General features: G+C 39.3%; 1 protein-coding gene across 1 annotated transcript in view; it reads left to right on the forward strand.

The window, feature by feature from the left end:
- The window catches only part of Dora (zinc finger SWIM domain-containing dorado), a 506,090-nt gene that overhangs the window by 83,169 nt on the left and 398,640 nt on the right, over positions 1–24,281 (forward strand). The window contains exons 8-9 of the mRNA XM_070097330.1: positions 6,330–6,579; positions 18,909–20,023. Of these exons, the coding sequence (XP_069953431.1) occupies positions 6,330–6,579; positions 18,909–20,023 (1,365 nt within the window). The remainder of the gene's footprint in view (positions 1–6,329; positions 6,580–18,908; positions 20,024–24,281) is intronic.

Genomic DNA, 24,281 nt, shown 5'->3' on the forward strand with positions numbered 1-24,281 from the left:
TTAACTGCCTATCCCCTCTTTTGATACGCCTATATATGCCTCTCTTTTGACCAATGAGATGTTTTAATCTATTGTTCATCCATTTGGGATAATTTTTGTTCGATCTAATTTCCCTACTCGGAATAAAAGTTGTCTGGGCAGCTAGAACTATGCTCTGAAAAAGTCATATTGGCAACCAGGATCACCTACCTGTCCCATAGTCAGGACATCCCAATTTAGCCCACCCAGGTAATTTTTCAGTCCCATGAAGTCGGCCAAGCGAAAATCTGGGACAGAGATTTGATTGCAGTTATCTGGGTAATTCCATGATATATTGAAACTAAGTGATTTGTGATCGCTTTCCCCAAGCTCATCATTAACCTCAAGATTATTAATTATTGAATCTTTGTTGGCAAGAACCAAGTCAAGCAGATTGTTTCCTCTAGTTGGTTCTGTCACAACCTGTTCTAAAAATCAGTCCTGAACCGTATCAAGAAAGTCACTAGACTCAAGATTTCCTGTCATATTGTTCCAATCAATTTATCCAAAGTTAAAATCTCCCATTATCACAACATTTTCATATCTAGATGTCTTATGAATTTTGTCCCATAACAGCTTACTACACTCCCTATCAAGGTTTGGGGGCCTATAAATCACACCCAAAATGATTTTGTCACGTCCCTTGAGAAACTGTAGCCAAACAGATTCTGTGTTCGATGTTTCTAATCTTATATCATGTCTAAGACAGCAATTTAAATTTTCTCTGACATATATCGCCACTCCACCACCCTTCCTGTTGACCCTATCAGTGTGGAATAGTTTATAACCCTGTATGTTGCATTCAGAAGGCATTTCTCTATCTTTCAGGTTGAACTAGGTCTCTGTTATACCAATAATATCTATATTACCTGCACTTGCAAGTAATCTTAGCTCATCTGTCTTATTTCTTAGACTCCTACTATTTGTATAGTAAACCTTAAGTTGCCCTCTACTATCTTTCTTTGTTTGTTGATCAGTTGATTTGCCATTACTAGCAACTTTATTTTGAATATTGTCTTTTAAATATATCCCTGAGGTATCCCGGTAATAACTGCTGTTTTTAACCCTAATGCTGAAGCCTGATTGTTTCCCACAAACACCCATACCTCTATAATCTATCAGTTTAAATTTCTAGACAAGTCATCAGTTACCCTCTCAGTTGAATTGGCTAATGCAACCACTCCATCCCCAGAGAGATGAGCCCCATCCCTTGCATATATATCACGTTTGCCAAAGAATAGGTCCCAGTTATCAATGAATGGGATTGCAAGTTCCTTGCAGTACCTGTCTAGCCAGCAATTTATACCAATTACTCTAGACATCCATTCATTGCCCACTCCCTTTCTAGGCAAGATGCTATATATGACTGGGATCCCTCCCTTAGACCTAACTACTACTATGGCTGACCTATACTTATCCAGCAGCTCTTCTCTCCTGCCCTTCCCAATGTCATTACCCCCAGCACTAAGACAGATAATGGGCTTGTTCCCATTACCTGCCATAATATTATCCAACCTGCTGACTATGTCACCAACACCAGCTCCAGGAAGGCACACTCTCTGTCTTACCTTTCTGTCTCTGTTCCATATATCTTACCTGAGAATTGCCTACTATTAAAATACCTTGATTAGGGGGATTTGGAAAAGGCGTATGACAGGGTGGATAGGGGGGCAATGTGGCAGATGTTGCAGGTGTATGGTGTAGGAGGTAGATTACTGAAAGCAGTGAAGAGTTTTTACGAGGATAGTGAGGCTCAAGTTAGAGTATGTAGGAAAGAGGGAAATTATTTCCCAGTAAAAGTAGGCCTTAGACAAGGATGTGTGATGTCACCGTGGTTGTTTAACCCTTTCAGGGTCCGTCCCGTAGATCTACGGCTTTATGTTCAGGGTCCAAACCGTAGATCTACGCCATGAGCTCAGCTCACTCTGATAAACTGTGAGTGGTACATTTGGGCCTAGATATGAGAGAATACATCTATGTGGTATGTGTGCACCACATAAAACAGATCCTGCAGCACACTGTGTATAATGAGAGAAAAAAAATGAAATCATGATTTTTCGATTAAAACAGCAACTTTGCAGTGTTTTTTCGTATGTTTTTTATAGTTGTATTTGCGATTTCTTGGTCTCATTTGATAGACTGGAAGACATATTACAGAAATAGAGATGATTTTGATTGGTTTTAGCACTGGAAATGGCTTGAAACTGAGCTCAAAGTAGCGGAAATGTTAAATTTTTGCCGATATTCAAGAGTAAACAAACGACCTCACACGTCTAATACACATCAGCTGGTGGGTCTAATATACATTCACAAATATGGTGATGATATTTATACAATTATTACAGTATTGCATAACAGTAAATCTTCTATTTTTTGGTGTGAATAAAAATTCATTATGTGAATAAAAAATCAAAATGGAATTTATTTGTAAAGCCTCAAAACATAACTAATGAACAGAGGAAATGTTAGTTTAGTGCCAGGAATGCCTACATTGTTCATTCTGGACCCTATTTTGAAATTGGAATATTTTGAACTTTGTGTTAAATTGGCCAAATTAACAATTTCCAATCACTTTATTTTGTAGTTGAAACAGTTGACTTGGCGATTTCTTGTGATCAATCGATAGAATAGAAGTAATACTAGTGAAATAGCTAAGAATTTGGTTGACTGGAATAATGTAATTGGCCTAAAATGGGAGTCAAAGTCGGCAAAATCGCCGATTCGTAAATATCGCTGACACATCAAAATTCGCGAGAGCATAATTTCGTCAATTTTCCACCAAATTTCGTACTTTTTGTTTTATTACCTTCACAAAAAGATTCTCTACGATTTCATAAGAAAAAATAACAAATTTTTTTTTTGAAAATTCTTGGACACTGGTGCGTGACTCCAGATTTGGGCCTTGGACCCTGAAAGGGTTAATATATTTATAGATGGGGTTGTAAGAGAAGTAAATGCGAGGGTCTTGGAAAGAGGCGTGGAGTTAAAAGATAAAGAATCACACACAAAGTGGGAGTTGTCACAGTTGCTCTTTGCTGATGACACTGCGCTCTTTGGAGATTCTGAAGAGAAGTTGCAGAGATTGGTGGATGAATTTGGTAGGGTATGCAAAGGAAGAAAATTAAAAGTGAATATAGGAAAGAGTAAGGTTATGAGGATATCAAAAAGATTAGGTGATGAAAGATTGGATATCAGATTGGAGGGAGAGGGTATGGAGGAGGTGAATGTATTCAGATATTTGGGAGTGGACGTGTCAGCGGATGGGTCTGAAAGATGAGGTGAATCATAGAATTGATGAGGGGAAAAGGGTGAGTGGTGCACTTAGGAGTCTGTGGAGACAAAGAACTTTGTCCTTGGAGGGTGTGAAGCATGGGTGATGAATGTTGCAGCGAGGAGAAGGCTGGAGGCAGTGGAGATGTCTTGTCTGAGGGCAATGTGTGGTGTGAATATAATGCAGAGAATTCGTAGTTTGGAAGTTAGGAGGAGGTGCAGGATTACCAAAACTGTTGTCCAGAGGGCTGAGGAAGGGTTGTTGAGGTGGTTCGGACATATAGAGAGAATGGAGCGAGACAGAATGACTTCAAGAGTGTATCAGTCTGTAGTGGAAGGAAGGCGGGGTAGGGGTCGGCCTCGGCCTAGGAAAGGTTGGAGGGAGGGGGTAAAGGAGGTTTTGTGTGCGAGGGGCTTGGACTTCCAGCAGGCATGCGTGAGCGTGTTTGATAGGAATGAATGGAGACAAATGGTTTTTAATACTTGCCGTGCTGTTGGAGTGTGAGCAAAGTAACATTTATGAAGGGGTTCAGGGAAACTGGCAGGCCGGACTTGAGTCCTCGGAGATGGGAAGTACAGTGCCTGCACTCTGAAGGAGGGGTGTTAATGTTGCAGTTTAAAAACTGGAGTGTAAAGCACCCTTCTGGCAAGACAGTGATGGAGTGAATGATGGTGAAAGTTTTTCTTTTTCGGGCCACCCTGCCTTGGTGGGAATCGGCCAGTGTGATAATAAATAATAAAAATAACTTCACTGTGATGAAATTTAACTCCTTCACCATTTGCTCTTCCAAGTCTGGAGGATGAGCAGGAGCATTGTCCATTACCGGGAAGCACTTGAGTTCCAATTTATTTTCCAGGAGGTATTTCTTCACACTGGGGCCAAACACTTCATTGAACCAATCAAGAAAAATGTTCCTCATCACCCATGCCTTACTGTTAGCCTTCCACATCACACACAAATTAGCCTTCGTGACACTGTTTTTCTTGAACACACTGGGATTTTCAAAGTGATACACCAGTAAAGGCTTCACTTTGAATTCCCCACTAGCATTGCCATACAACATGAGAGTTAGCCTGTCTTTCATAGGCTTTGCTTCTTGAAATTTTAGAACCAGCTTTTTGCTGGCCTTGAATTCACCTACATCAGCACTTGTTCCAGGCCTTTTCTTTACAAGATCGTCATGCAACTGCCTTGCCTTTTTGCAAATTATCGACTGCGTAACACTATCTCCTGCTAACTATTCTTGTTTGATCCACACCAGCAACAACTTCTCAACATCTTCGATTATTTGCGATCTCTTTTTCGTTAGCATGTTCACCCCTTTTGCAACATCAGCTTCCTTGATTTCCTTTTTCTTTGCCATGATGGAAGTGATGGTGGAATGGGCCTTCCTGTACATCCTGGAGAGCTCTGCAACACGCACTCCACTTTCACATTTTTCTATGATCTCTTTCTTTACTTCAATCATGTTTCTCACTTTTTTACCAAAGGGCTGGCACTAGGAGCTTTCTTTGGGCCCATGGCAGCTTATTTAGCAGTTGCAAGCACTAAAACAGTTGAAATATACACCTTCCATCCGACTTACGACCTGCTCGACTTACGACCACTCGACTTACGACCGTGTTTTTTATGCCAAATTTTTGGGAAATAAACAACTATTTGTGTTGTACACAGTGTTTATCCTAAACCTTACAGTATAAAATACAGTACTAGCAACATAAAAAGTAAAGTAAAACATGAAATACCAAAATAAAACAATAAAATAAAGTCATTACAAAAATGTTTTGTTGATATTCAGTAGTAAAGTTCGACTTACAACCATTTCGACTTACGACCGGTTTCTCGGAACCGAACTCGGTCGTAAGTCGGATGGTAGGTGTATTAAGAAATGTATCGTATGAACACGTGAAATGATTGTCACTCACCGAGATACAATGCCAGACTGACAGTGAATGGTGTTTGTGTGCCCACGGTGGCTGGGAGGCTGCTCGGACACGTTTCATATGACCACCGATTTCTAAGCCAAATCATGAAAATCAAGCCAATATTTTAACAAAAAAATTCGCCGATTTCCAAAATTCACGATATTCAAGGGGGACGAAATTCAAGGGTCCCCTGTATTATATTATATAGCGAATGGAACTCTGCTAATCAAAATCTTAATTCTTTCAAAATATTTCACCCCTTATAATTTTTACACTCTTTTGTCCCCCTTCCCTTTATATAAAAGAACTGATTGCTCTCAGCCAGTCCCTAGGTACATTTCCCTCTTTCAGACATTTTTTGAACAAAAGCTTTCACCACTCCATAACTACATCCCCACCTTTTAACATTTCTGTCATGATTCTATCAATCCCATCTGCTTTACCCCCTTTCATTTTATACATAATAACTAAGTAGTAGGTTGGTAGACAGCATCTGCCCAGGGAGGTACTACCGTCCTACCAAGTGAGTGTAAAACAAAAGCCTGTAATTGTTTTACACGATGGTAGGATTGCTGGTGTCCTTTTTTCTGTCTCATGAACATGCAAGATTTCAGGTACGTCTTGCTACTTCTACTTACACTTTGGTCACACTACACATACATGTACAAGCATATATATACACACCCCTCTGAGTTTTCTTCTATTTTCTTTCTAGTTCTTATTCTTGTTTATTTCCTCATATCTCCATGGGGAAATGGAACAGAATTCTTCCTCCGTAAGTCTTGCGTGTTGTAAGAGGTGACTAAAATGCCGGGAGCAAGGGGCTAGTAACCTCTTCTCCTGTATATATTACTAAATGTAAAAGGAGAAACTTTCGTTTTTCCTTTTGGGCCACCCCGCCTCGGTGGGATACGGCCGGTGTGTTGAAAGAAAGAAAGAACTGTTATATTTGAGTGCCTCGGCAAAGACGGTGATTATGTATGAGTGATGGTGAAAGTGTTGAATGATAATGAAAGTTTGTTTCATTTTTTTAGGGTCACCCTGCTTTGGTGGGAAATGGCCGACGTGTTAAAAAAAAAAAATACATAATAAATGAGTTACATCTCTTTACACAGATCCTGGTGTGGTGGGTGAATACAAAAGTGGCTCTACACCTAGGCAGTTCTGGCCATGGAGGTAAAAACAACATGAACTCCAATAGTCATGGGAGTCAGTATGCTTGCTCTTCACTATGTGATGAGATTGTTGTCTTGTGGCGCTTGGCAGCTCTCAACCCTGCACTCTCACCACAGGAAAGAGAACAACTCATTGTGCAGTTTAAAGGATGGCATCTTAAAGTTTTAGAGAAAGTTGCCAAAAGCAAAGGTTTGTACATTAATATTTTCTAGCAGTTTTACATCGTATTTGGTACACAAACTATTGCAGTTATCTTTCTTTAGTCTTGGTTAAATTTTCATATACCAGTTACAGAAAGCATTTTCCCACAGATTTCTTTGATTTTAATGGGAGTATGCTAGTATGCTATGGTAGTATTAATGTTATGGGGGGCAGCCTTTAATAGGATTTTAAATGCTTAAGAAGGGCAACATTCAGTCATAAATCTCTCATAAATTCACATACAGCCTCTCCTCACTTAATGACAGAGTTCCGTTCCTAATAATGCATTGGTAAATGAATTCGTCATTAAACGAGGAACATACTATAATGGTAGTGGGTTTCTGTCAACTATCTTTGATATTGCTTTAATGTCACCCTTGCACCATTTATAACATTTTTATTATATTTTTAAATGTTTATACAGTACTGTACTGTATATTGTAATAAACAGAATAGAGGAAATCAGCTATAATATACATTATTTAGGTATGCATACTGGTCAGAGAGCCCGTCGTAGGTTCGAGTCATCTGTGAAGAGTACGTCGCTAAGTGAGGAGAGGCTGTACTTCCTAGACAATCATTTCCTGCTGAAATTCTCAGAATGCAAACAGCATACATGCACTACAGTATGTACTGGATGTTTACTGTATATGGAATTCAAACGACCCTGAGCTTCAACATCCTGCTTGCACTCAAAAGGAGGGGAGAAGATGTTGTAGTTTAACCCTTTGGGGGTTTCAGCCGTACTAGTACGGCTTACGACCCAGGGTTTTTGACGTACTAGTATGCCTAAATTCTAGCGCCCTCAAATCTAGTGGGAGAAAGCTGGTAGGCCTACATATGAAAGAATGGGTCTATGTGGTCAGTGTGCACAGTATAAAAAAAATCCTGCAGCACACAGTGCGTAATGAGAAAAAAAACTTTGACCCTTTTTTTGGAATAAAACAGTGACTTTGCACTGTATTTTCGTATGGTATTTATTGTTGTATTCTACTTTTCTTGGTCTCATTTTATAGAATGGAAGACATAGTACAGAAATTGAGATGATTTTGACTGGCTTTACAATGAAAAATACCTTGAAATTGAGCTCAAAGTAGCAGAAATGTTCAATTTAAGTAAACAAATCATGCCAAGCGTCCAATACACGTCAACTGGTGAGTCTAATATTCTTTCGCAAGTGCGCCAATATTATTTATACCATTTTTTACACTAATGCAGTAGTCTGCATAACAGTAAATCTTCTATTTTTTGTGAGAATAAAAGTTCAAAATGGAAAGCAAAAGAATGTAAGAGGGGCCTTGAGACGTGACTAATGAACAGAGGAAATGTCATTTTAGTGCCAGGAATGTCTTTCTTGTTTATTCTGGACCCTATTCGGAAATTGGCATCTTTTGAAATTTGTGTGAAATTGGCAAAATTGCTAAATTCTGACCACAGTACTGGATAGTTGAAAATTGGTAAATGGGTGGTTTCTTGCATTCATTTGATAGAAAAAATGGAGTTCTAGTGAAATATTCATGTTTTTTGTCGACTAGTACAGTGGAAATTTCGAAAATGGGGCTCAAAGTGGGCAAAATCGCCAATGCGTAAACATCGCCAAGACCGCTAACTTTGCGAGAGCATAATTTCGTAAGTTTTCCATCAAACTTCATACTTTTGGTGTCATTACGATTGGGAAAAGATTCTCTATCTTTTCGTAAGATTTTTTTTTTTTTTTTTAATTTGGCCGACCCTGAGAACGAGTCTCGGAGAGGGCCTGTCGACCCTCAAAGGGTTAACCCTTTGGGGGTCGGCAGGTCCTCTCAGAGACTTGTTCTCAGGGTCGGCCAAATTTAAAAAAAAAAATTATTTTTTCTTATGAAAAGATAGAGAATCTTTTCCCGATCATAATGACACCAAAAGTATGAAATTTGATGGAAAACTTTCGGAAATATGCTCTCGCGAAGTTAGCGGTCTCAACAATGTTTACGCATCGGCGGTTTTGCCCACTTTGAGCCCTATTTTCGGCCAATTCCAATGCACTAGTTGATAAAAATCATAACTATTTTGCTAGAATTATATTTTTTCTATTGAATGAGTACATACAAGAAACCACCCATTTACCAATTTTAACTATCCAATACAGTGGTCAGAATTTAGCAATTTTGCCAATTTCACACAAATTTCAAAAGATGCCAATTTCTGAATAGAGTCCAGAATAAACAAGAAAGACATTCCTGGCACTAAAATAACATTTCCTCTGTTCATTAGTCACATTCCCACACCCCTCTTACATTCTTTTGCTTTCCACTTTGAATTTTTATTCTCACAAAAAAATAGAAGATTTACTATTATGCAGACTACTGCAATAGTGTAGAAATGGTATAAATAATATCAGTGCACTTGTGAAAGAATATTAGACTCACCAGTTGACGTGTATTGGACGCTTGGCATGATTTGTTTACTTTTGATCTTTGGTAAAAATCGAACATTTCTGCTACTTTGAGCTCAATTTCAGGGTACTTTTCATTGTAAAATCAGTCAAAATCATCTCAATTTCTGTAATATGTCTTCCATTCTATAAAATGAGACCAGGAAAACTAGAATACAACAATAAATACCATACAAAAATACAGTGCAAAGTCGCTGTTTTATTCCAAAAACACGGTCAAAGTTTTTTTTTTCTCATTACGCACTGTGTGCTGAAGGATTTTTTTTATACTGCGCACACTGACCACATAGACCCATTCTTTGATATGTAGGCCTACCAGCTTTCACTAGATTTGACAGCCCTAGAATTTATGCGTACAAGTACGTCAAAAACCCCTGCACGTAAGCCATACTAGTATGGCCGAAACCCCGAAAGGGTTAAAGGATCATCTGAACTGTTATGTCATCGCACTTCTTGAAAGATAGCAAGTGTATGAATGATGGGGAATGTGTTCTTTTTTTTTTTTTCTAGGGATGCTGAATTGATCACCATAGTACTGTCAGAACCATAAGATTACCTCTTAACCCCCATTACTCGCCTATATGTATTCACTTATATGTGGTTCCAAGGGTTGAGTCTTAGCTCCTGTCCCTGCCTTTCAACTTGCTGCTTGCCAGTTCCACTCTCGTCCTAACCTCTCATATCGATTCTTAAAACTATGTATGGAGTCTAGCCCCAATACTACTTCTTCAAGGTCATTTCACTTCCTGACCACCCTGAGACTGCGGAAATGCTTCCTGATATCTGTATTATTCATCTGTCTTTAACTTCTAGCTGTGCTCTCAAGCACTTGTTTCCCCACCTCTCAGACAGCTTGCATCTAACTTTCTCTGGGTATTTTGTATATTGCTATCATGTCTTTCCTGGTCCTGTCCTCCAGGGCAATTCAATTCATTTAGCCTTTCTTGTATCTTATTCTCCTTAACTCTGGAACTAGTCTTAATTGCATACTTATGGACTTTCTACAGTTTCTTAACTTGCTTTCTCACATGTCAGTTCCATACTAGTGCTGTGTACTCCAAGATGGGCCTGACATATGTTTACCTGGAGAGGGTTTCAGGAGTCAACGCTCCCGCGGCTCAGTCTGAGACCAGGCCTCATTGTGACTCAGGGTCTGATCAACCAGGCTGTTACTGCCAACCGCACGCAAACTGACATACGAACCACAGCCTGGTTGGTCAGGTACTGACTTCAGGTGCTTGTCCAGTGCCTTCTTGAAGACAGCCAGGGATCTATTGGTAATCCCCCTTATGTATGCTGGGAGGCAGTTGAACAGTCCTGGGCCCCGGACACTTATTGTGTTGTCTCTCAACGTACTCGTGGTGCCGCTGCATTTCATCAGGGGAATGTTGCATCTCCTGCCGAGTCTTTTGCTTTCATAGGGAGTGATTTTTGTGTGCAGGTTTGGTACCAATCCCTCCAGGACCTTCCAATGTATATTATCATGTATCTCTCTTGCCTACGTTCCGGAGAATACAGATCAAAGATTTTCAATTGTTCCCAGTAATTTAGGCGCCTTATCGTAATTATGTGTGCTGTGAAAGTTCTTTGTACACTCTCCAGGTCTTCAATGTCGCCAGTCTCAAAGGGGGCCGTTAGTGTACAGCAGTATTCCAGCCTAGAGAGAACAAGCGATTTGAAGAGTGTCATCATGGGCTTGGCATCCCTAGTTTTGAAGGTTCTCATTATCCATCCTATCATTTTCCTAGCCGATGAGGTAGATACAATGTTGTGGTCCTTGAAGACGAGATCCTCTGACATTATGAGTCCCAGGTTCTCACATTTCTTTTTCGCTCTATTGTATGGTTAGAATTTGTTGTATACCCTGATACATTTTTAACCCTTTCAGGGTCTGTCCCGTAGATCAACGGCTTTACGTTGAGTGTCCAAACCGTAGATCTATGCCAAAATTCTAGCGCCGTCAAATTTAGCGCGAAAATGCTCATAGGCCTACATGTGAGAGAACGGGTCTGCGTGGTGGGTGTGCGCCATAAACAAAAAATCTAGGCGCCCGCATAGCATTGCGGGAACGCCGGCTCAGTTACCCTTGTTCACCATGAATCGTCGCAAGTCAGCTCTCACTCCCCGGAAAATTGGGACTCTCCTCTTCCTATCTGATAGTTCTGACACTGATGGAAGTGGAAATGAAGACGAATTCTACGGCTTTGATCAGTTAGTGACCGAAAAGAATGACCAGGATATCGATAATAGTGCAGAAAACCCTGACGATCCTCAACCTTCTACCTCTGGTGTGGGCACTCGTGACTCACGGTCGGTTGTTCCTCATCGCAAGAGAAAACTAATATTTTCGCGTGGCCAGGCCTCTGACTTCAGTAATGATGATGATAGTGACATGGACTGTGATTTTATTGCGCTCGACGATCAATCGAGTAGTGATAGTGAGGAATCATATTCACCAGTGAAGCGTCGGTATGTTCGCCGCCGCATGCGCTCGGGTAGTGTACCCTATGCTGTGCCCAGGGGATGGAGTACATCCCGGAGTACATCCCGGAGTACATCCCGTGGCCCAACACCAGTTTTAGGTAGTGATAGTGAGGATGATGTGGCTACACTTGGCATGGATAGACCACAGGCATCAGTGGATGGTGTTAGTGGTGATGGTAGTGGCACCGCCATGCGTGACTCACCAGGCCACGCTGGGACCCATGTTGACTCGTCAGTTCAAGGACAAAGCGGAGCGCCAGCCACCAGCCCACCACAACCACCCGCACAACCAGCCTATGATGTCCAGTATCCACCAGCAAACCGTATGTGGGATTGGCAGCAAAATCCCAATTTTGTTCCCAAGCCTCACCACTTTGATGATTCTCAAAGTGGAATTCTACCTACTTGTCCCCTTGGAACCACGGCCAATGAACTGGAATTCTTTGAATTATTCTTTGACCAGCCATTGAGGGAAATTATTGTCAGGGAAAGTAATAAGTATTTTGAGTACACCATGGCAAATACGATCTTATCACCACAGTCAAGACTACACAGGTGGAAAGAGACGACTGTTGCAGAAATGTATTTGCTTTTTGCAACAATAATGCTTATGCCTCACGTCTATAAGCATAATATAAAAGCATACTGGTCCACAGATCGGCTAATTTCTACCCCGGTCTTCAGTGAAATCATACCAGTGAACAGGTTTATCTTACTCTTACGTATGTTGCACTTCTCTGACAAAACCAGGCCTGACAGAAGTGACAGGTTATACAAGATTAGAAATGTTTTCATGTATCTCAAACAAAAGTTCAGGATATACTTTTATCCATTCAAGAATCTTGTAATTGACGAGTCTTTGATTTTGTTCAAAGGTAGACTGTCATTCAAGCAGTATATACCGAGCAAGAGGAAACGCTTTGGTATAAAACTGTTTGTACTCTGTGATTGTGACAGTGGCCTGGTGTTGGATATTGTTGTATACACGGGTAGTAAAACATTGAAAGATACCAAGATGTTATTGGGTATCTTAGGTGACGTAGTGAGAAACATGATGGCACCTTATCTTGATAAGGGGCATACATTATATACAGATAACTGGTACACAAGCCCATTACTCAGTGATTTCATGCGAGTGAACAAGACAGATGTGTGTGGCACAGTGCGTTCTAATCGTAAACATATGCCCAGGCTCAACGCAGGTGCTCGTGGTGATGACGTGCAAGTGTTTACTGCCAATGACATCATGGCATTACGGTGGGATGACAAACGAGATGTCACATTGTTGACAACCATTCACCGTAATGAAATGCAAGACAGTGGCAAAGTTGATCGAGTGACTAATGAACATATTCGAAAACCAGTGTCAGTGATTGATTATACACAAAACATGCGCTTGGTTGACAAGTGTGACATACAGATTGGTTTTGTTGACTGTGTTCGTAAGAGTTACAAGTGGTACATGAAACTTTTCTTCCATCTCATGGACATTTCAATGCTCAATGCATATAATATGTACCAAATAAAGACTGGCAACAGACCACCGTATGGTGAATTTTATTTGTCTGTTGTCAGACAACTCATAATGAAGTACCAGGTAACAACACCTGCTATACAACATGGTCCTCGAATTCCTCAGGATATACCCAAGCGTTTGAGGAGAGAAGGTGATCATTTCATAATACAGCTTCCTTCAACTCAGAAGAAATTTGCTCAGAAGAGATGCATTGTCTGTGCACAGACAAAACGACGGCAACAAAGACGCAAAGACACTCGGTTTATGTGTGAGGAATGTAAGGTGCCTCTGTGCATGGTGCCTTGTTTCAAGGAGTTCCACAAGCTCCAGCAGTTCTAAAACCATGTCCAGTGATTGTAAATATGTAAATATATGATAGAACATTAGTATTATACAATATTCGTGCATGTTTATTGTAATAAACAACAGTGGTAAACAATAATATGATAATAACTTTAGTGCGGTTATTGTGTTCAATACAGTGAGTTTATATATATACATTATATACAGTATTGGTCTCTCAGGCCCCAAATGTTAGTAGGAATAGAAAAAAATTGGAAAAGAAAAGAAAAAACAACTAAAACCACAAAATAATGTAATGCGCGTATGTGGAATTCGTCGATGTTGCTGCCACCACATCATTTTTGACAAACTTCTTGGCACTGTATCTCGGTAATTGCTGATTAGATTTTTTTTTTTTGTCTTATTACCTTCACAAAAATATGCTCTTTAATTCTGTAAGAAAAAATAATTTTTTTTTTTTTTCAAAATTTCTTGGACACTGGAGCACCACTTCAGATTTTGGCCTTGGACCCTGAAAGGCTTAATGTCCTCAAGTTTTCCATATCTGAGTAGTTGAAATTTCTCCTAGTTGAACTTCATATTATTTTGAGTGGCCCATTTGAAGATTTGGTTGATGTCCACTTATAGTCTTGCAGTGTCTTCGATGGAGGTCACTGCCATGGCAATCCAGGTGTCATCCGCAAAGGAAGACATGGAGCTATGGCTGACATCTCTGTCTGTGTCAGAAAGGAGGATGAGGAATAGAATGGGAGTGAGTACTGTGCCTTGTGGAACAGAGCTTTTCACCGTGGCTGCCTGGGACTTTACTCTGTTTACTATTACTCTTTGTGTTCTATTTGTCAGGAAGTTATAAATCCATCTACCAACTTTTCCTGTTATTCCTTTATCATGTATTTTGTGTGCTATTACACCATGGTCACACTTGTCGAAAGCTTTTGCAAAGTCTGTGTAAACTACATCTGTATTTTGTTTATCCTCAACAACATCCAGGACCTTGTTATAGTGGTCCAGGAGCTGGGACAGGCAGGAGCGACCTGCTGTAAACCCGTGTTGCCCTGGGTTGTATAATTGATGGGTATCTAGGTGGTTGGCGATCTTGCTTCTTAGAACCCTCTCAAAGATTTTTATGATATGGGAAGTTAGTGCTATTGATCTGTAGTTCTTTTGCAATTGCCTTACTGCCACCTTTGTGGAATGGGGCTATGTCTGTTTTTTTTTTAGTGATTGTGGGATGACCCCTGTGTCCATGCTCCTTCTCCATAGAATGCTGAAAGCACGCGATAGGATCTTCTTGCAATTCTTGATGAATACAGAGTTCCATGAGTTCGGGCCTGGGGCAGAGTGCATGGGCATGTCATTTATTACCTTTTCAAAGTCTTGTGGAGTTACTATAATATCCGAGATTTTTGAGATGACCAGATTTTGGGTTTTGTTCATAAAGAATTCATTTGGATTGTTGACCCTTAGTCTGGGCAGCGGCTCACTGAACATTGAATCATATTGGCACTTTAATATCTCACTCATTTCTTGGCTGTCATCTGTGTATGTCCCATCATTAGGCAGGGGCCCAATACTAGATGATGTTTTTCCCTTAGATTTGGCATAAGAGAAGAAGTATTTTGTTTTGTTTTTCAGTTTCCTTTATGGCATTTAGTTCTTCCTGAGATTCTTGTCTCCTGTAAGATTCCTTCACCTTAAGTTTGGTATTTGCAGTTTCATTGACCAATGCCTCCCTTCGTATTTCAGATATATTGGCCCCTCTCAGCAGCTCTGCGACTCTTCGCCTTCATCTGTATAGGAAGCGTCTCTCTTTTTAGTTTACATCTTCTCTTTCTTTTCTTTAATGGAATGTGTCTTGAGCAGATCTCAAGAACCACAGAGCTCATTTTTTCTAGGCAATTTTTTGGATCCATGTTGTTTAGGATATTCTTCCAACTTGTTTTATTTAGGGCATGGTTGACTTGATCCCATTGTATGTTTTTCTCATTGAAGTTGAATTTTGTGTAGAGACCTTCATGAATGATCATATTTTGCTGGTCAGGAACCCTGTGCATATATGTTTGTACATCTATTATGTTGTGATCTGAGTGTATTGTCTCTGATACAGTTATACTGGTCTCCCTCAACTTTCGCGAGGGTTAGGGGATCAAGAGCCTCGCGAATGTTGAAAAACCGTGAATGTTTGGTGCCCCAATATATTGTAGGGAAATATATTACAATACTGCTTCCTTAACTTGTTGAACCATGAATAATCATAAAATACATGAAAACGTCGTAAATTGTACTAAATATATACATGTTATGCTTTAATAATGTATGTTATTTAATAACATGTATGTTAATAACATGTATGTTATTAAATACCACTGCCTCCACCAATGCCTCCACCACTGCGAGTCCCTACTACCCTCCCTCCGACCCCCGCAACTGGCAGCCAGCCCTCCCACCACTCAGTGTGGTGAGTGTTTTGTTTGTTCATTATTTGCTATTTAACTACAGAATAAATAATGTGAACCCATTCATGACTGCACATTGGAATGGCTATTAGGAAAGGTATTAGACGGTGACATCATGTGTTTACTCTTGAACACTGCAAAGAATCGAACATTTCTGCTATTGCTAATAATAACAATACTAATAATAATAATAATAATAATAAATACGATATAATTGAAGAAGGAAATTGTACAAAAATACGAGGGAGTGGTTGACACATCGTCAGTGTGACTTTGTTTATGCTGGAGTGAACATTAGTCTCCCTGCTCTTCCAAACATTTCACAATAATTCATCGGTTGAGGCAGTGGTATTTAATAACATATATGTTATAAATAATAATAGTGGTGCCCCAGTGTCCAAGAATTTAAAAAAAAAAAAAAATTATTTTTTCTTATGAAATGGTAGAGAATCTTTTTCTGAAGGTAATAAAACAAAAAGTACGAAATTTAATGGAAAATTGACGAAATTATGCTCTCGCGAATTTTGATGTGTCAGCGATATTTACGAATCTGCGATTTTGCCGACTTTGACTCCCAGTTTAGGCCAATTACATTATTCCAGTCAACCAAATTCTTAGCTATTTCACTAGTATTACTTCTATTCTATCGATTGAGCACAAGAAATCGCCAAGTCAACTGTTTCAACTACGAAATAAAGTGATCAGAAATTGTTAATTTGGCCAATTTAACACAAAGTTCAAAATATTCCAATTTCAAAATGGGATCCAGAATAAACAATGTAGGTATTCCTGGAACTAAACTAACGTTTCCTCTGTTCATTAGTTACGTTTTGAGGCTTTACAAATAAATTCCATTTTGATTTTTTATTCACATAATGAATTTTTATTCACACCAAAAAATAGAAGATTTACTGTTATGCAATACTGTAATAATTGTATAAATATCATCACCATATTTGTGAATGCATATTAGACCCACCAGCTGGCGTGTATTAGATGTGTGAGGTCGTTTGTTTACTCTTGAATATCAGCAAAAATTTAACATTTCCGCTACTTTGAGCTCAGTTTCAAGCCATTTCCAGTGCTAAAACCAATCAAAATCATCTCTATTTCTGTAATATGTCTTCCATCCTATCAAATGAGACCAAGAAATCGCAAATACAACTATAAAAAACATACGAAAAAACACTGCAAAGTCGCTGTTTTAATCGAAAAATCATGATTTCAGTTTTTTTCTCTCATTATACACAGTGTGCTGCAGGATCTGTTTTATGTGGTGCACACATACCACATAGATGTATTCTCTCATATCTAGGCCCAAATGTACCACTCACAGTTTATCAGAGTGAGCTGAGCTCATGACGTAGATCTACGGTTTGGACCCTGAACGTAAAGCCGTAGATCTACGGGACGGACCCTGAAAGGGTTAAATATAGGTATTATGTTTGCTGTCTTCCAGATCTCTAGCCTCGTGGGCCTTATCATGCTTGCTCTTAAAGCTTTATATAGAAGCTGCCTCCACCACTTTTCCGAGATCATTCCATTTTCCGATCACCCTGCGACTGAAGAAATATTCCTGACATCCTTGTGGATATCTGTGTCTTGAATTTCCAACTGTGTCTCTAAATTCCTGTTTCTCACCTCTCAGACAGCCTGCTCCTGTCTGCTCTGTCAATTTCCCTGAGTATTTTGCATGTTATAATATCTCCCCTTAAATATCAGCCCTCCAGTGGCATTAGATTCAGTTCCATTATTAGTCTCTACTCACAGCTCATACCTCGTAACTCAGGAACAAGCCTTTGTGCATACTTTGGCACCTTCTCTGGTTTCTTAATATGCTTTTTCAAGTGCTTGTGCCATACTGGTGCTGCATACTCCAAGAAGGTCTTTACATGTGTTGTATAAGGTGCCTGAAATGACTCTGTTGAGATTACTAATAGCTGCTCTTAGATTTGCCAGATGAACATTAGCTGTAGAGGTTATTCAGTTGATATGAGCCTCTGGCTCTATTATGAGCATTATGATCACCTCAAGGTCCTTCTCTTTGTATGAAGTTTGCAGCCTCTGGCCCTGCAGCCTATACTCTGTTTCTGGTTTTGCTCCTTCCCCAATCTTCATGGCTTACATTTACTGGGATTGAATTCAATCAATCGTCTGATTACTATTGCAATTTGTCCTGATCCCTTTGGAGCCTTTCCTTGTCCTGATCAGTTTTTATTTTCTTCATTAGTTTTACATTATCAACATACAGGGATTTATCTGCATTAATCTCATCTGTAATGTCATTCAGATAAACCAGAAATGGTACTGGTCCTAATACTGATGTTTCTCTCCTAACAGTCACTCTTTGCTCCCTTTCCTTAAGATACTTCTTGATCCACTTGAGTACATACTCTGTTATTCCCTCCTAAATATCATATTTCGTGCTCACACTCTTTTGGGATACAACATCAAATACAATCTTGAAGTCTTAAATATGCACTTCATCTCCCCCTCTTTCTAGCCCCTCTCTTTCTTTCTTTCTTGTTGCATATCTGTTTCTGTGCCATAGAACTGCAGTGTCTGTTTCTGTGCCATAGAACTGCAACAAGTTAGTAAGACAAGAGTTTCTATCCCTTAACCTATGCTGGTTAGAGTGAGTGAGTGTGTGAGTGTGTGTGTGAGTGTGTGTGTGTGTGAGTGTGTGTGTGTGTGAGTGTGTGTGTGTGAGTGTGTGTGAGTGTGTGTGTGTGTGTGTGTGTGTGTGAGTGTGTGTGTGTGAGTGTGTGAGTGTGTGTGTGTGTGAGTGTGTGTGTGTGTGAGTGTGTGTGTGAGTGTGTGTGTGTGTGTGTGTGTGTGTGTGTGTGTGTGTGTGTGTGTGTGTGTGTGTGTGTGTGTGTGTGAGTGTGTGTGTGTGTGAGTGTGTGTGTGTGTGAGTGTGTGTGTGAGTGTGTGTGTGAGTGTGAGTGTGAGTGTGTGTGTGTGTGTGTGAGTGTGTGTGTGAGTGTGAGTGTGTGTGTGTGTGTGTGTGTGTGTGTGTGTGTGTGTGTGTGTGTGTGTGTGTGTGTGTGTGTGTGTGTATTTGCTCAGTAGTAGTATTGTAATACTGTATTTGCTTGTAATTTATAAATTTTTGCCTTTATTACAGAGGCAGGCAGTAGCAGTGGCAGTGTGAGTAACAAGCGAGTTACTGATGGGGATGTTTTTCCGGGGTTTAAGCCTGCATTAGAAGCATGTCAGCTAGATTGGAGTGACTATCCTCTTCCAGGCGTCACATACTCACGTACTGCTTCTCGTTATTACTGCCCTGTCATGTGTTTTAGGCACGATTCTCGACACGAGTCTCAAGCAGCACCCATCTCTGCACCACATCCTAGAAATCCAGCCTCTCATGCAGGGCCAAAGCGTCCTTCAGAGCGCCGTGTGTTAATTAGTCCTGGAAATCCTGGTGATCTTGAGAACCTTTCAGGTAGTGTTCCTCTTGCTGGTCCCAGACACAGTGGCCATCGCAGTAGTAGTGTTAGTAGTGAAGGTTTTTGTGACAATGACATTGGACGAGACAGTGACTCTCCACCCGATCAGCGTTCACCAGAGCAAGTTGATTCTGGACAAGTGTCTCGTCAGAGTTCCAGAGAAGAGAGACCTGTGCCTGCACTTGGATTAGTAGTTGCAGTTGGGCGATCTAGAGATGAGCGTGATAAGTCCTCCCCTGATGATGGGGGTGTTGAATCTGATTGGTCAGGTGTAGCTGAACCCACTAGACATCAAAGAAGTCGTGGAGGCAGCAGAGGGCAGCGGTCGAGAGATCTCCATGGAGCAGATGAATATGAAGTGTATGTTTACAATGCTAACTTGGTGGGAGAGGGAAATATTGGCGGTGATGGCGGAGTATGTAGTAGAGGAGCAGAAATTTTCAGCAATCTTAAAAAGTTAGAAGATCCCCTTGAGATTTTGTTTGCAAGAGCAGAAGGACTTCATGCACATGGACATCTTCAAGAGGCTTCAGAACTTGCAGTACAGCTTTCCCATGAGCTGCTGGCTAATCCTCCCAATCTGATGATAGACATTCCACCTCCGCCTAATAAAGGAAAGCGCAAGAAAGTCAACCCTGCATCTCATCTCCTTACTTGTTTAGCCTCAGCTACCTTGGGAAAATGTGCCTTCCTCTGTACTGTTTTAGCAGAAAATCCTGAACACACCCATTTAGCTTTCCAAGTATCCATGTTTGGCCTGGAAATGGCACGGCCTCCAGCATCCACAAAGGTGAGTTTTCTTTTTTTATTTGATTTAATTGAACATTTTAATCATTATAGTATGGTTTATTTTGTATACTTCACAAAATTTGTATCATAGAGAGTAGCCATTTATATTTTTTAAGTTCATACTACATGTGCATATACATGTATGTGTATACATACCCATCTGACTTTTCTATTTTCTTAATAGCTCTTGTTCTTACATTATTTCTTTTCATCGCCATGAGGAAGTGTAGAAGAATCCTTCCTCCATAAATCAAGAGTGTCGTGAAAGGTGACGGAAATGCCATGAGCAAAGAACTAGTAACTCCATTCTCCTCTATTAATTTCTAAATTTGTAAAGAAGAATATTTTAAAGTTGGGATGCCTGAATGTGCATGTAGTACAAATGATAAGAAAAAGTCGAGTGTGAATGTTATGAATGAAAAGAAGCTGGATGTCCTATCTCTTAGTGAAATAAAGCTGAAGGTTGTAGCAGATTTTCAGTGGGGAGAAGTAAATAGGATTGAATCAAGTGTACCTGAGCAAATTCAAGCTAAAGAGTAGTGTTAATGTTGAATGATCAGTTCTTTTTCTTCTTTCAATGCACTGGCTATATCCCACCCAAGCAGGGTGGCCCAAAATGAAAAACATAAGTTTCTCTATAAATTTAGTAATGTATACAGGAGGAGTTACTAGCCCCTTGCTCCTGGCATTTTAGTCTCCTCTTATGACATGAATAAATTCAAAGATTATGTGTATTAAAATAAGGTTAGGATACAAATAGTGGGTTATATTATGTGTTTATGGATGTGAGGAAGAGAGGAGAGAGAGATTTTTGAAGATGTTGAGTGAGTGTTTAGGGAGTTTTAAATTAAGTGAGACAGTAATTGTTGTGGGGACCAAAATGCTAAGTGAGAGAAATTGCTGTAGAGGGCATAGTAGGTAAGTTTGACATGCCAGGGATAAATGACAATGGGGATGTTAACTGAACTTTGTATAGAAAGAGGTATGGTAATAGATAATACATATTTTGAGAAAAAAAGGATAAATAAGTACACAAGGTATGATATGGACCAAAATAATGGTAGTTTGTTAAACTGTACAGTATTAGTACAAAAAAAATGGATAGACTCAAGAATGTGCATGTTTTTAGAGAGGCAACAGATATATCATATGTTTTAGTTGTGGCTACAGTGAGAGCAAGAGGTAAATGGGTTACAAGGAGAATGTCATCAGTGAGTAGGAGAAAAGTTAAGGGCTTACAAATTAAACTCTTTCACTGTCCAGACTCTGAAAATTAATATTGCTCTGAGTATCAACATTTAAAAAAAAATCTTCTGAAATAGTAGATAACCTTTTTCTGTAGATAATAATACCAAAAATATGAAAATTGATGGAAAACTTACAGAATTACACATGTGCAAAGAGTGGTCTTGACATAATTTATGCATCATTTTGCCTACTTTGAGTCCTATTTTAACTCTTTTATTGTCCCGACTCCCAATCTGAAACTTTTCCTCAGTGTCCAAAAAAAATTTTTCTTATGAAATAGTAAATAATCTTTTTCCTAAGGTAATGACACCAAAAGTACAAGAGTTGATAGAAAATTTACCAAATTACGCTGGCGATTTCACCCACTTTGAGTCCTATTTTAAGCCACTTACATTGTTTCAGCCTACCATTCTATTGATTGAACACAAGAAACCACCTTCAGGTGGGCCCCGCTTTACAGTTTTTCACTTTACAGTGTTTTGCTAATGTAGTAATTTTCAATTATACCCTTTCTTCATTTATTCAGACTTCCTAGAAGAAATATACGTATTTACTACTCGCTATATGCTAAGTACGAAAATATTTTAAGGCGAGTAATGTGTGTACTGTATATGCATTTTTTAGGCCTAGCTCTGTTGCTCACTTAATACATATACAATAAACATGCTATCAGACTTATATGTATGTATTTGAAAGTGAAAAAAGGCTATGATTCACTTCACAGCAATTTTTGATTTACGTCAGTAGCCCAGAACCTAACCTGCAGTATAAGTGGGGTCCTCCTGTATTCATCTGTTTCAGCACCCCAATAAAGTGATTAGAATTTGGTAATTTGGCCAATTTCACAAAAATTGAAAAAATTCTGAAACTTACTTGTTACACTGTTAATGCTACACTTTATCACTGGCTGGTGCTATAGCCTTTATTAACTCCTGCTGCTTTAGTCAACCTGCAGTATAAGTGGGGCTCTCCTGTATTCGTCTTTTTCAACACTCCAATAAAGTGGTTAGAATTTGGTAATTTGGCCAATTTCAAAAAATGTTAAAAAATTTAATTTAAAAATAAAGTTCATAATAAACAATGTAGACATTCCTGGCACTGAAACAACAGTTCCTCTGTTCATTAGTCATGTCTGCAGGCCTCTTTTATTACACTTACTGTCTGTTTTGAATTCTTAGTCACACAAAAAATAGAAGATTTACTTTATTTCTCAGATAATAGTATAACCAGGAAATATTGTTCATAATTTACAGCATCCCAATTGTTAAATCTGACCTATAAAAAAAAACATAAAATTAGACCGGGGGGTTGTAGGGGGGGTTTGGCCCATCCTCTAGAATATTGACAAAAATCCGTTATTTCTTCTACATTGAGCTCAGTTTCAAGCTGCTTCTAGTCCTGAAACCAATCAATATTATCTCTATTTCAGTAGTATGTCTTCCATTCTATCAAATGATACCAAGAAATAGCCAATAAAACCATAAAAAAGCATCCGCGAAAACACTGCAATATCACTATTTTAACCATACACACGGTCACAGTTTTGTTTTTCCCTTCATGCACCATGTGGGGCAGGATATTTTTTCATAGGGTGCTCACTCACAGCATAGAGCGATTCTCTCATATCTGAGCCAAAATTTAACACTCACAGCTTTTCTGAGTGAGCATAGTTCTGCATGACGGACAGCAAAAGGTTAAGACGGTTCCTTGGCTTCATTTGATCAAACTCTTAACTATTTCACTTGTATGCCTTCTATCGATTGAGCATAAGAAACTGCCCGTTCAACTGTGAAAACTGGTCTATAAAGTGCACAGGTAGTAATTTGGGTAGTTTTACATAAATTAAAAAAATTCCATTTTAAAACTAGTCTAAAATAAACATTTTAGACATTGCAGGCACTAAGCAATATTTATTCTGTTCATTAATTACATCCCAAGGCTTCTGTATTGTCGTGTGGGGTTCGGTAAGGAGATAAGAGGGTTGAAGGTAGACACACTTGTTGGATGGTAACGATATATATATTGTCAGACTGTGGTAATGGGAGATGGAGCCCAGCCTGCCGTGTTCTGCCTTCTATGCCTATGCGTCGACTGAGAGGGAGGCAGCTCGTCTCACTAACTCATGCTGTATCCCGTGACGTCATACAGTCACTCGGCCTAGGGATCTTCTATATAAAGCACATGGATGGTACTATGATGCTCATCTAATCTATGCATACAACACATATAAGGGGATCAGCATCTATGCTGACAGCTTGGTCATGTTACGTATGTCGTCCCGACATACACTACTATGCTATAGGCTGAACAGGCAGGTGGTTCTGGGCTGATTCTGTACAATAACAAATTCATATATAACTTAGAACTAATGGATGGTATCATACTGGATGTTAACAAAATGAGTTTTACGTAATGAGTGTTAACGTAATAAGTTTTTACCGTAATGAGTTTCATTGTAATGCATTACGACTTATAAGAACAAATCATTGTACAATATGGATGGAATTGATCGATCAATCCGTATTCATGCACTCTACGGATTCTGAGGAAATAAATAAATATATACAGTGGACCCCCGCATAACGATTACCTCCGAATGCGACCAATTATGTAAGTGTATTTATGTAAGTGCGTTTGTACGTGTATGTTTGGGGGTCTGAAATGGACTAATCTACTTCACAATATTTCTTATGGGAACAAATTCGGTCAGTACTGGCACCTGAACATACTTCTGGAGTGAAAAAATATCGTTAACCGGGGGTCCACTGTATATATATATATATATATATATATATATATATAAATATATATATAAATATATATAAATATATATATAAATATATATATATATATATATATAAATATATATATATATATATATATAATATATATATATATATATATATATACAGTGGACCCCCGCATAACGATGGCATCACATAGCGATTATTTCGCATACCGCTTACTTTAATTGCAAAAATTTTGCCTCACATACCGCTTAAAAACCCGCT

This window comes from Cherax quadricarinatus, chromosome 57, assembly GCF_038502225.1.
Source record: "Cherax quadricarinatus isolate ZL_2023a chromosome 57, ASM3850222v1, whole genome shotgun sequence".
Lineage (NCBI taxonomy): Eukaryota > Metazoa > Arthropoda > Malacostraca > Decapoda > Parastacidae > Cherax > Cherax quadricarinatus.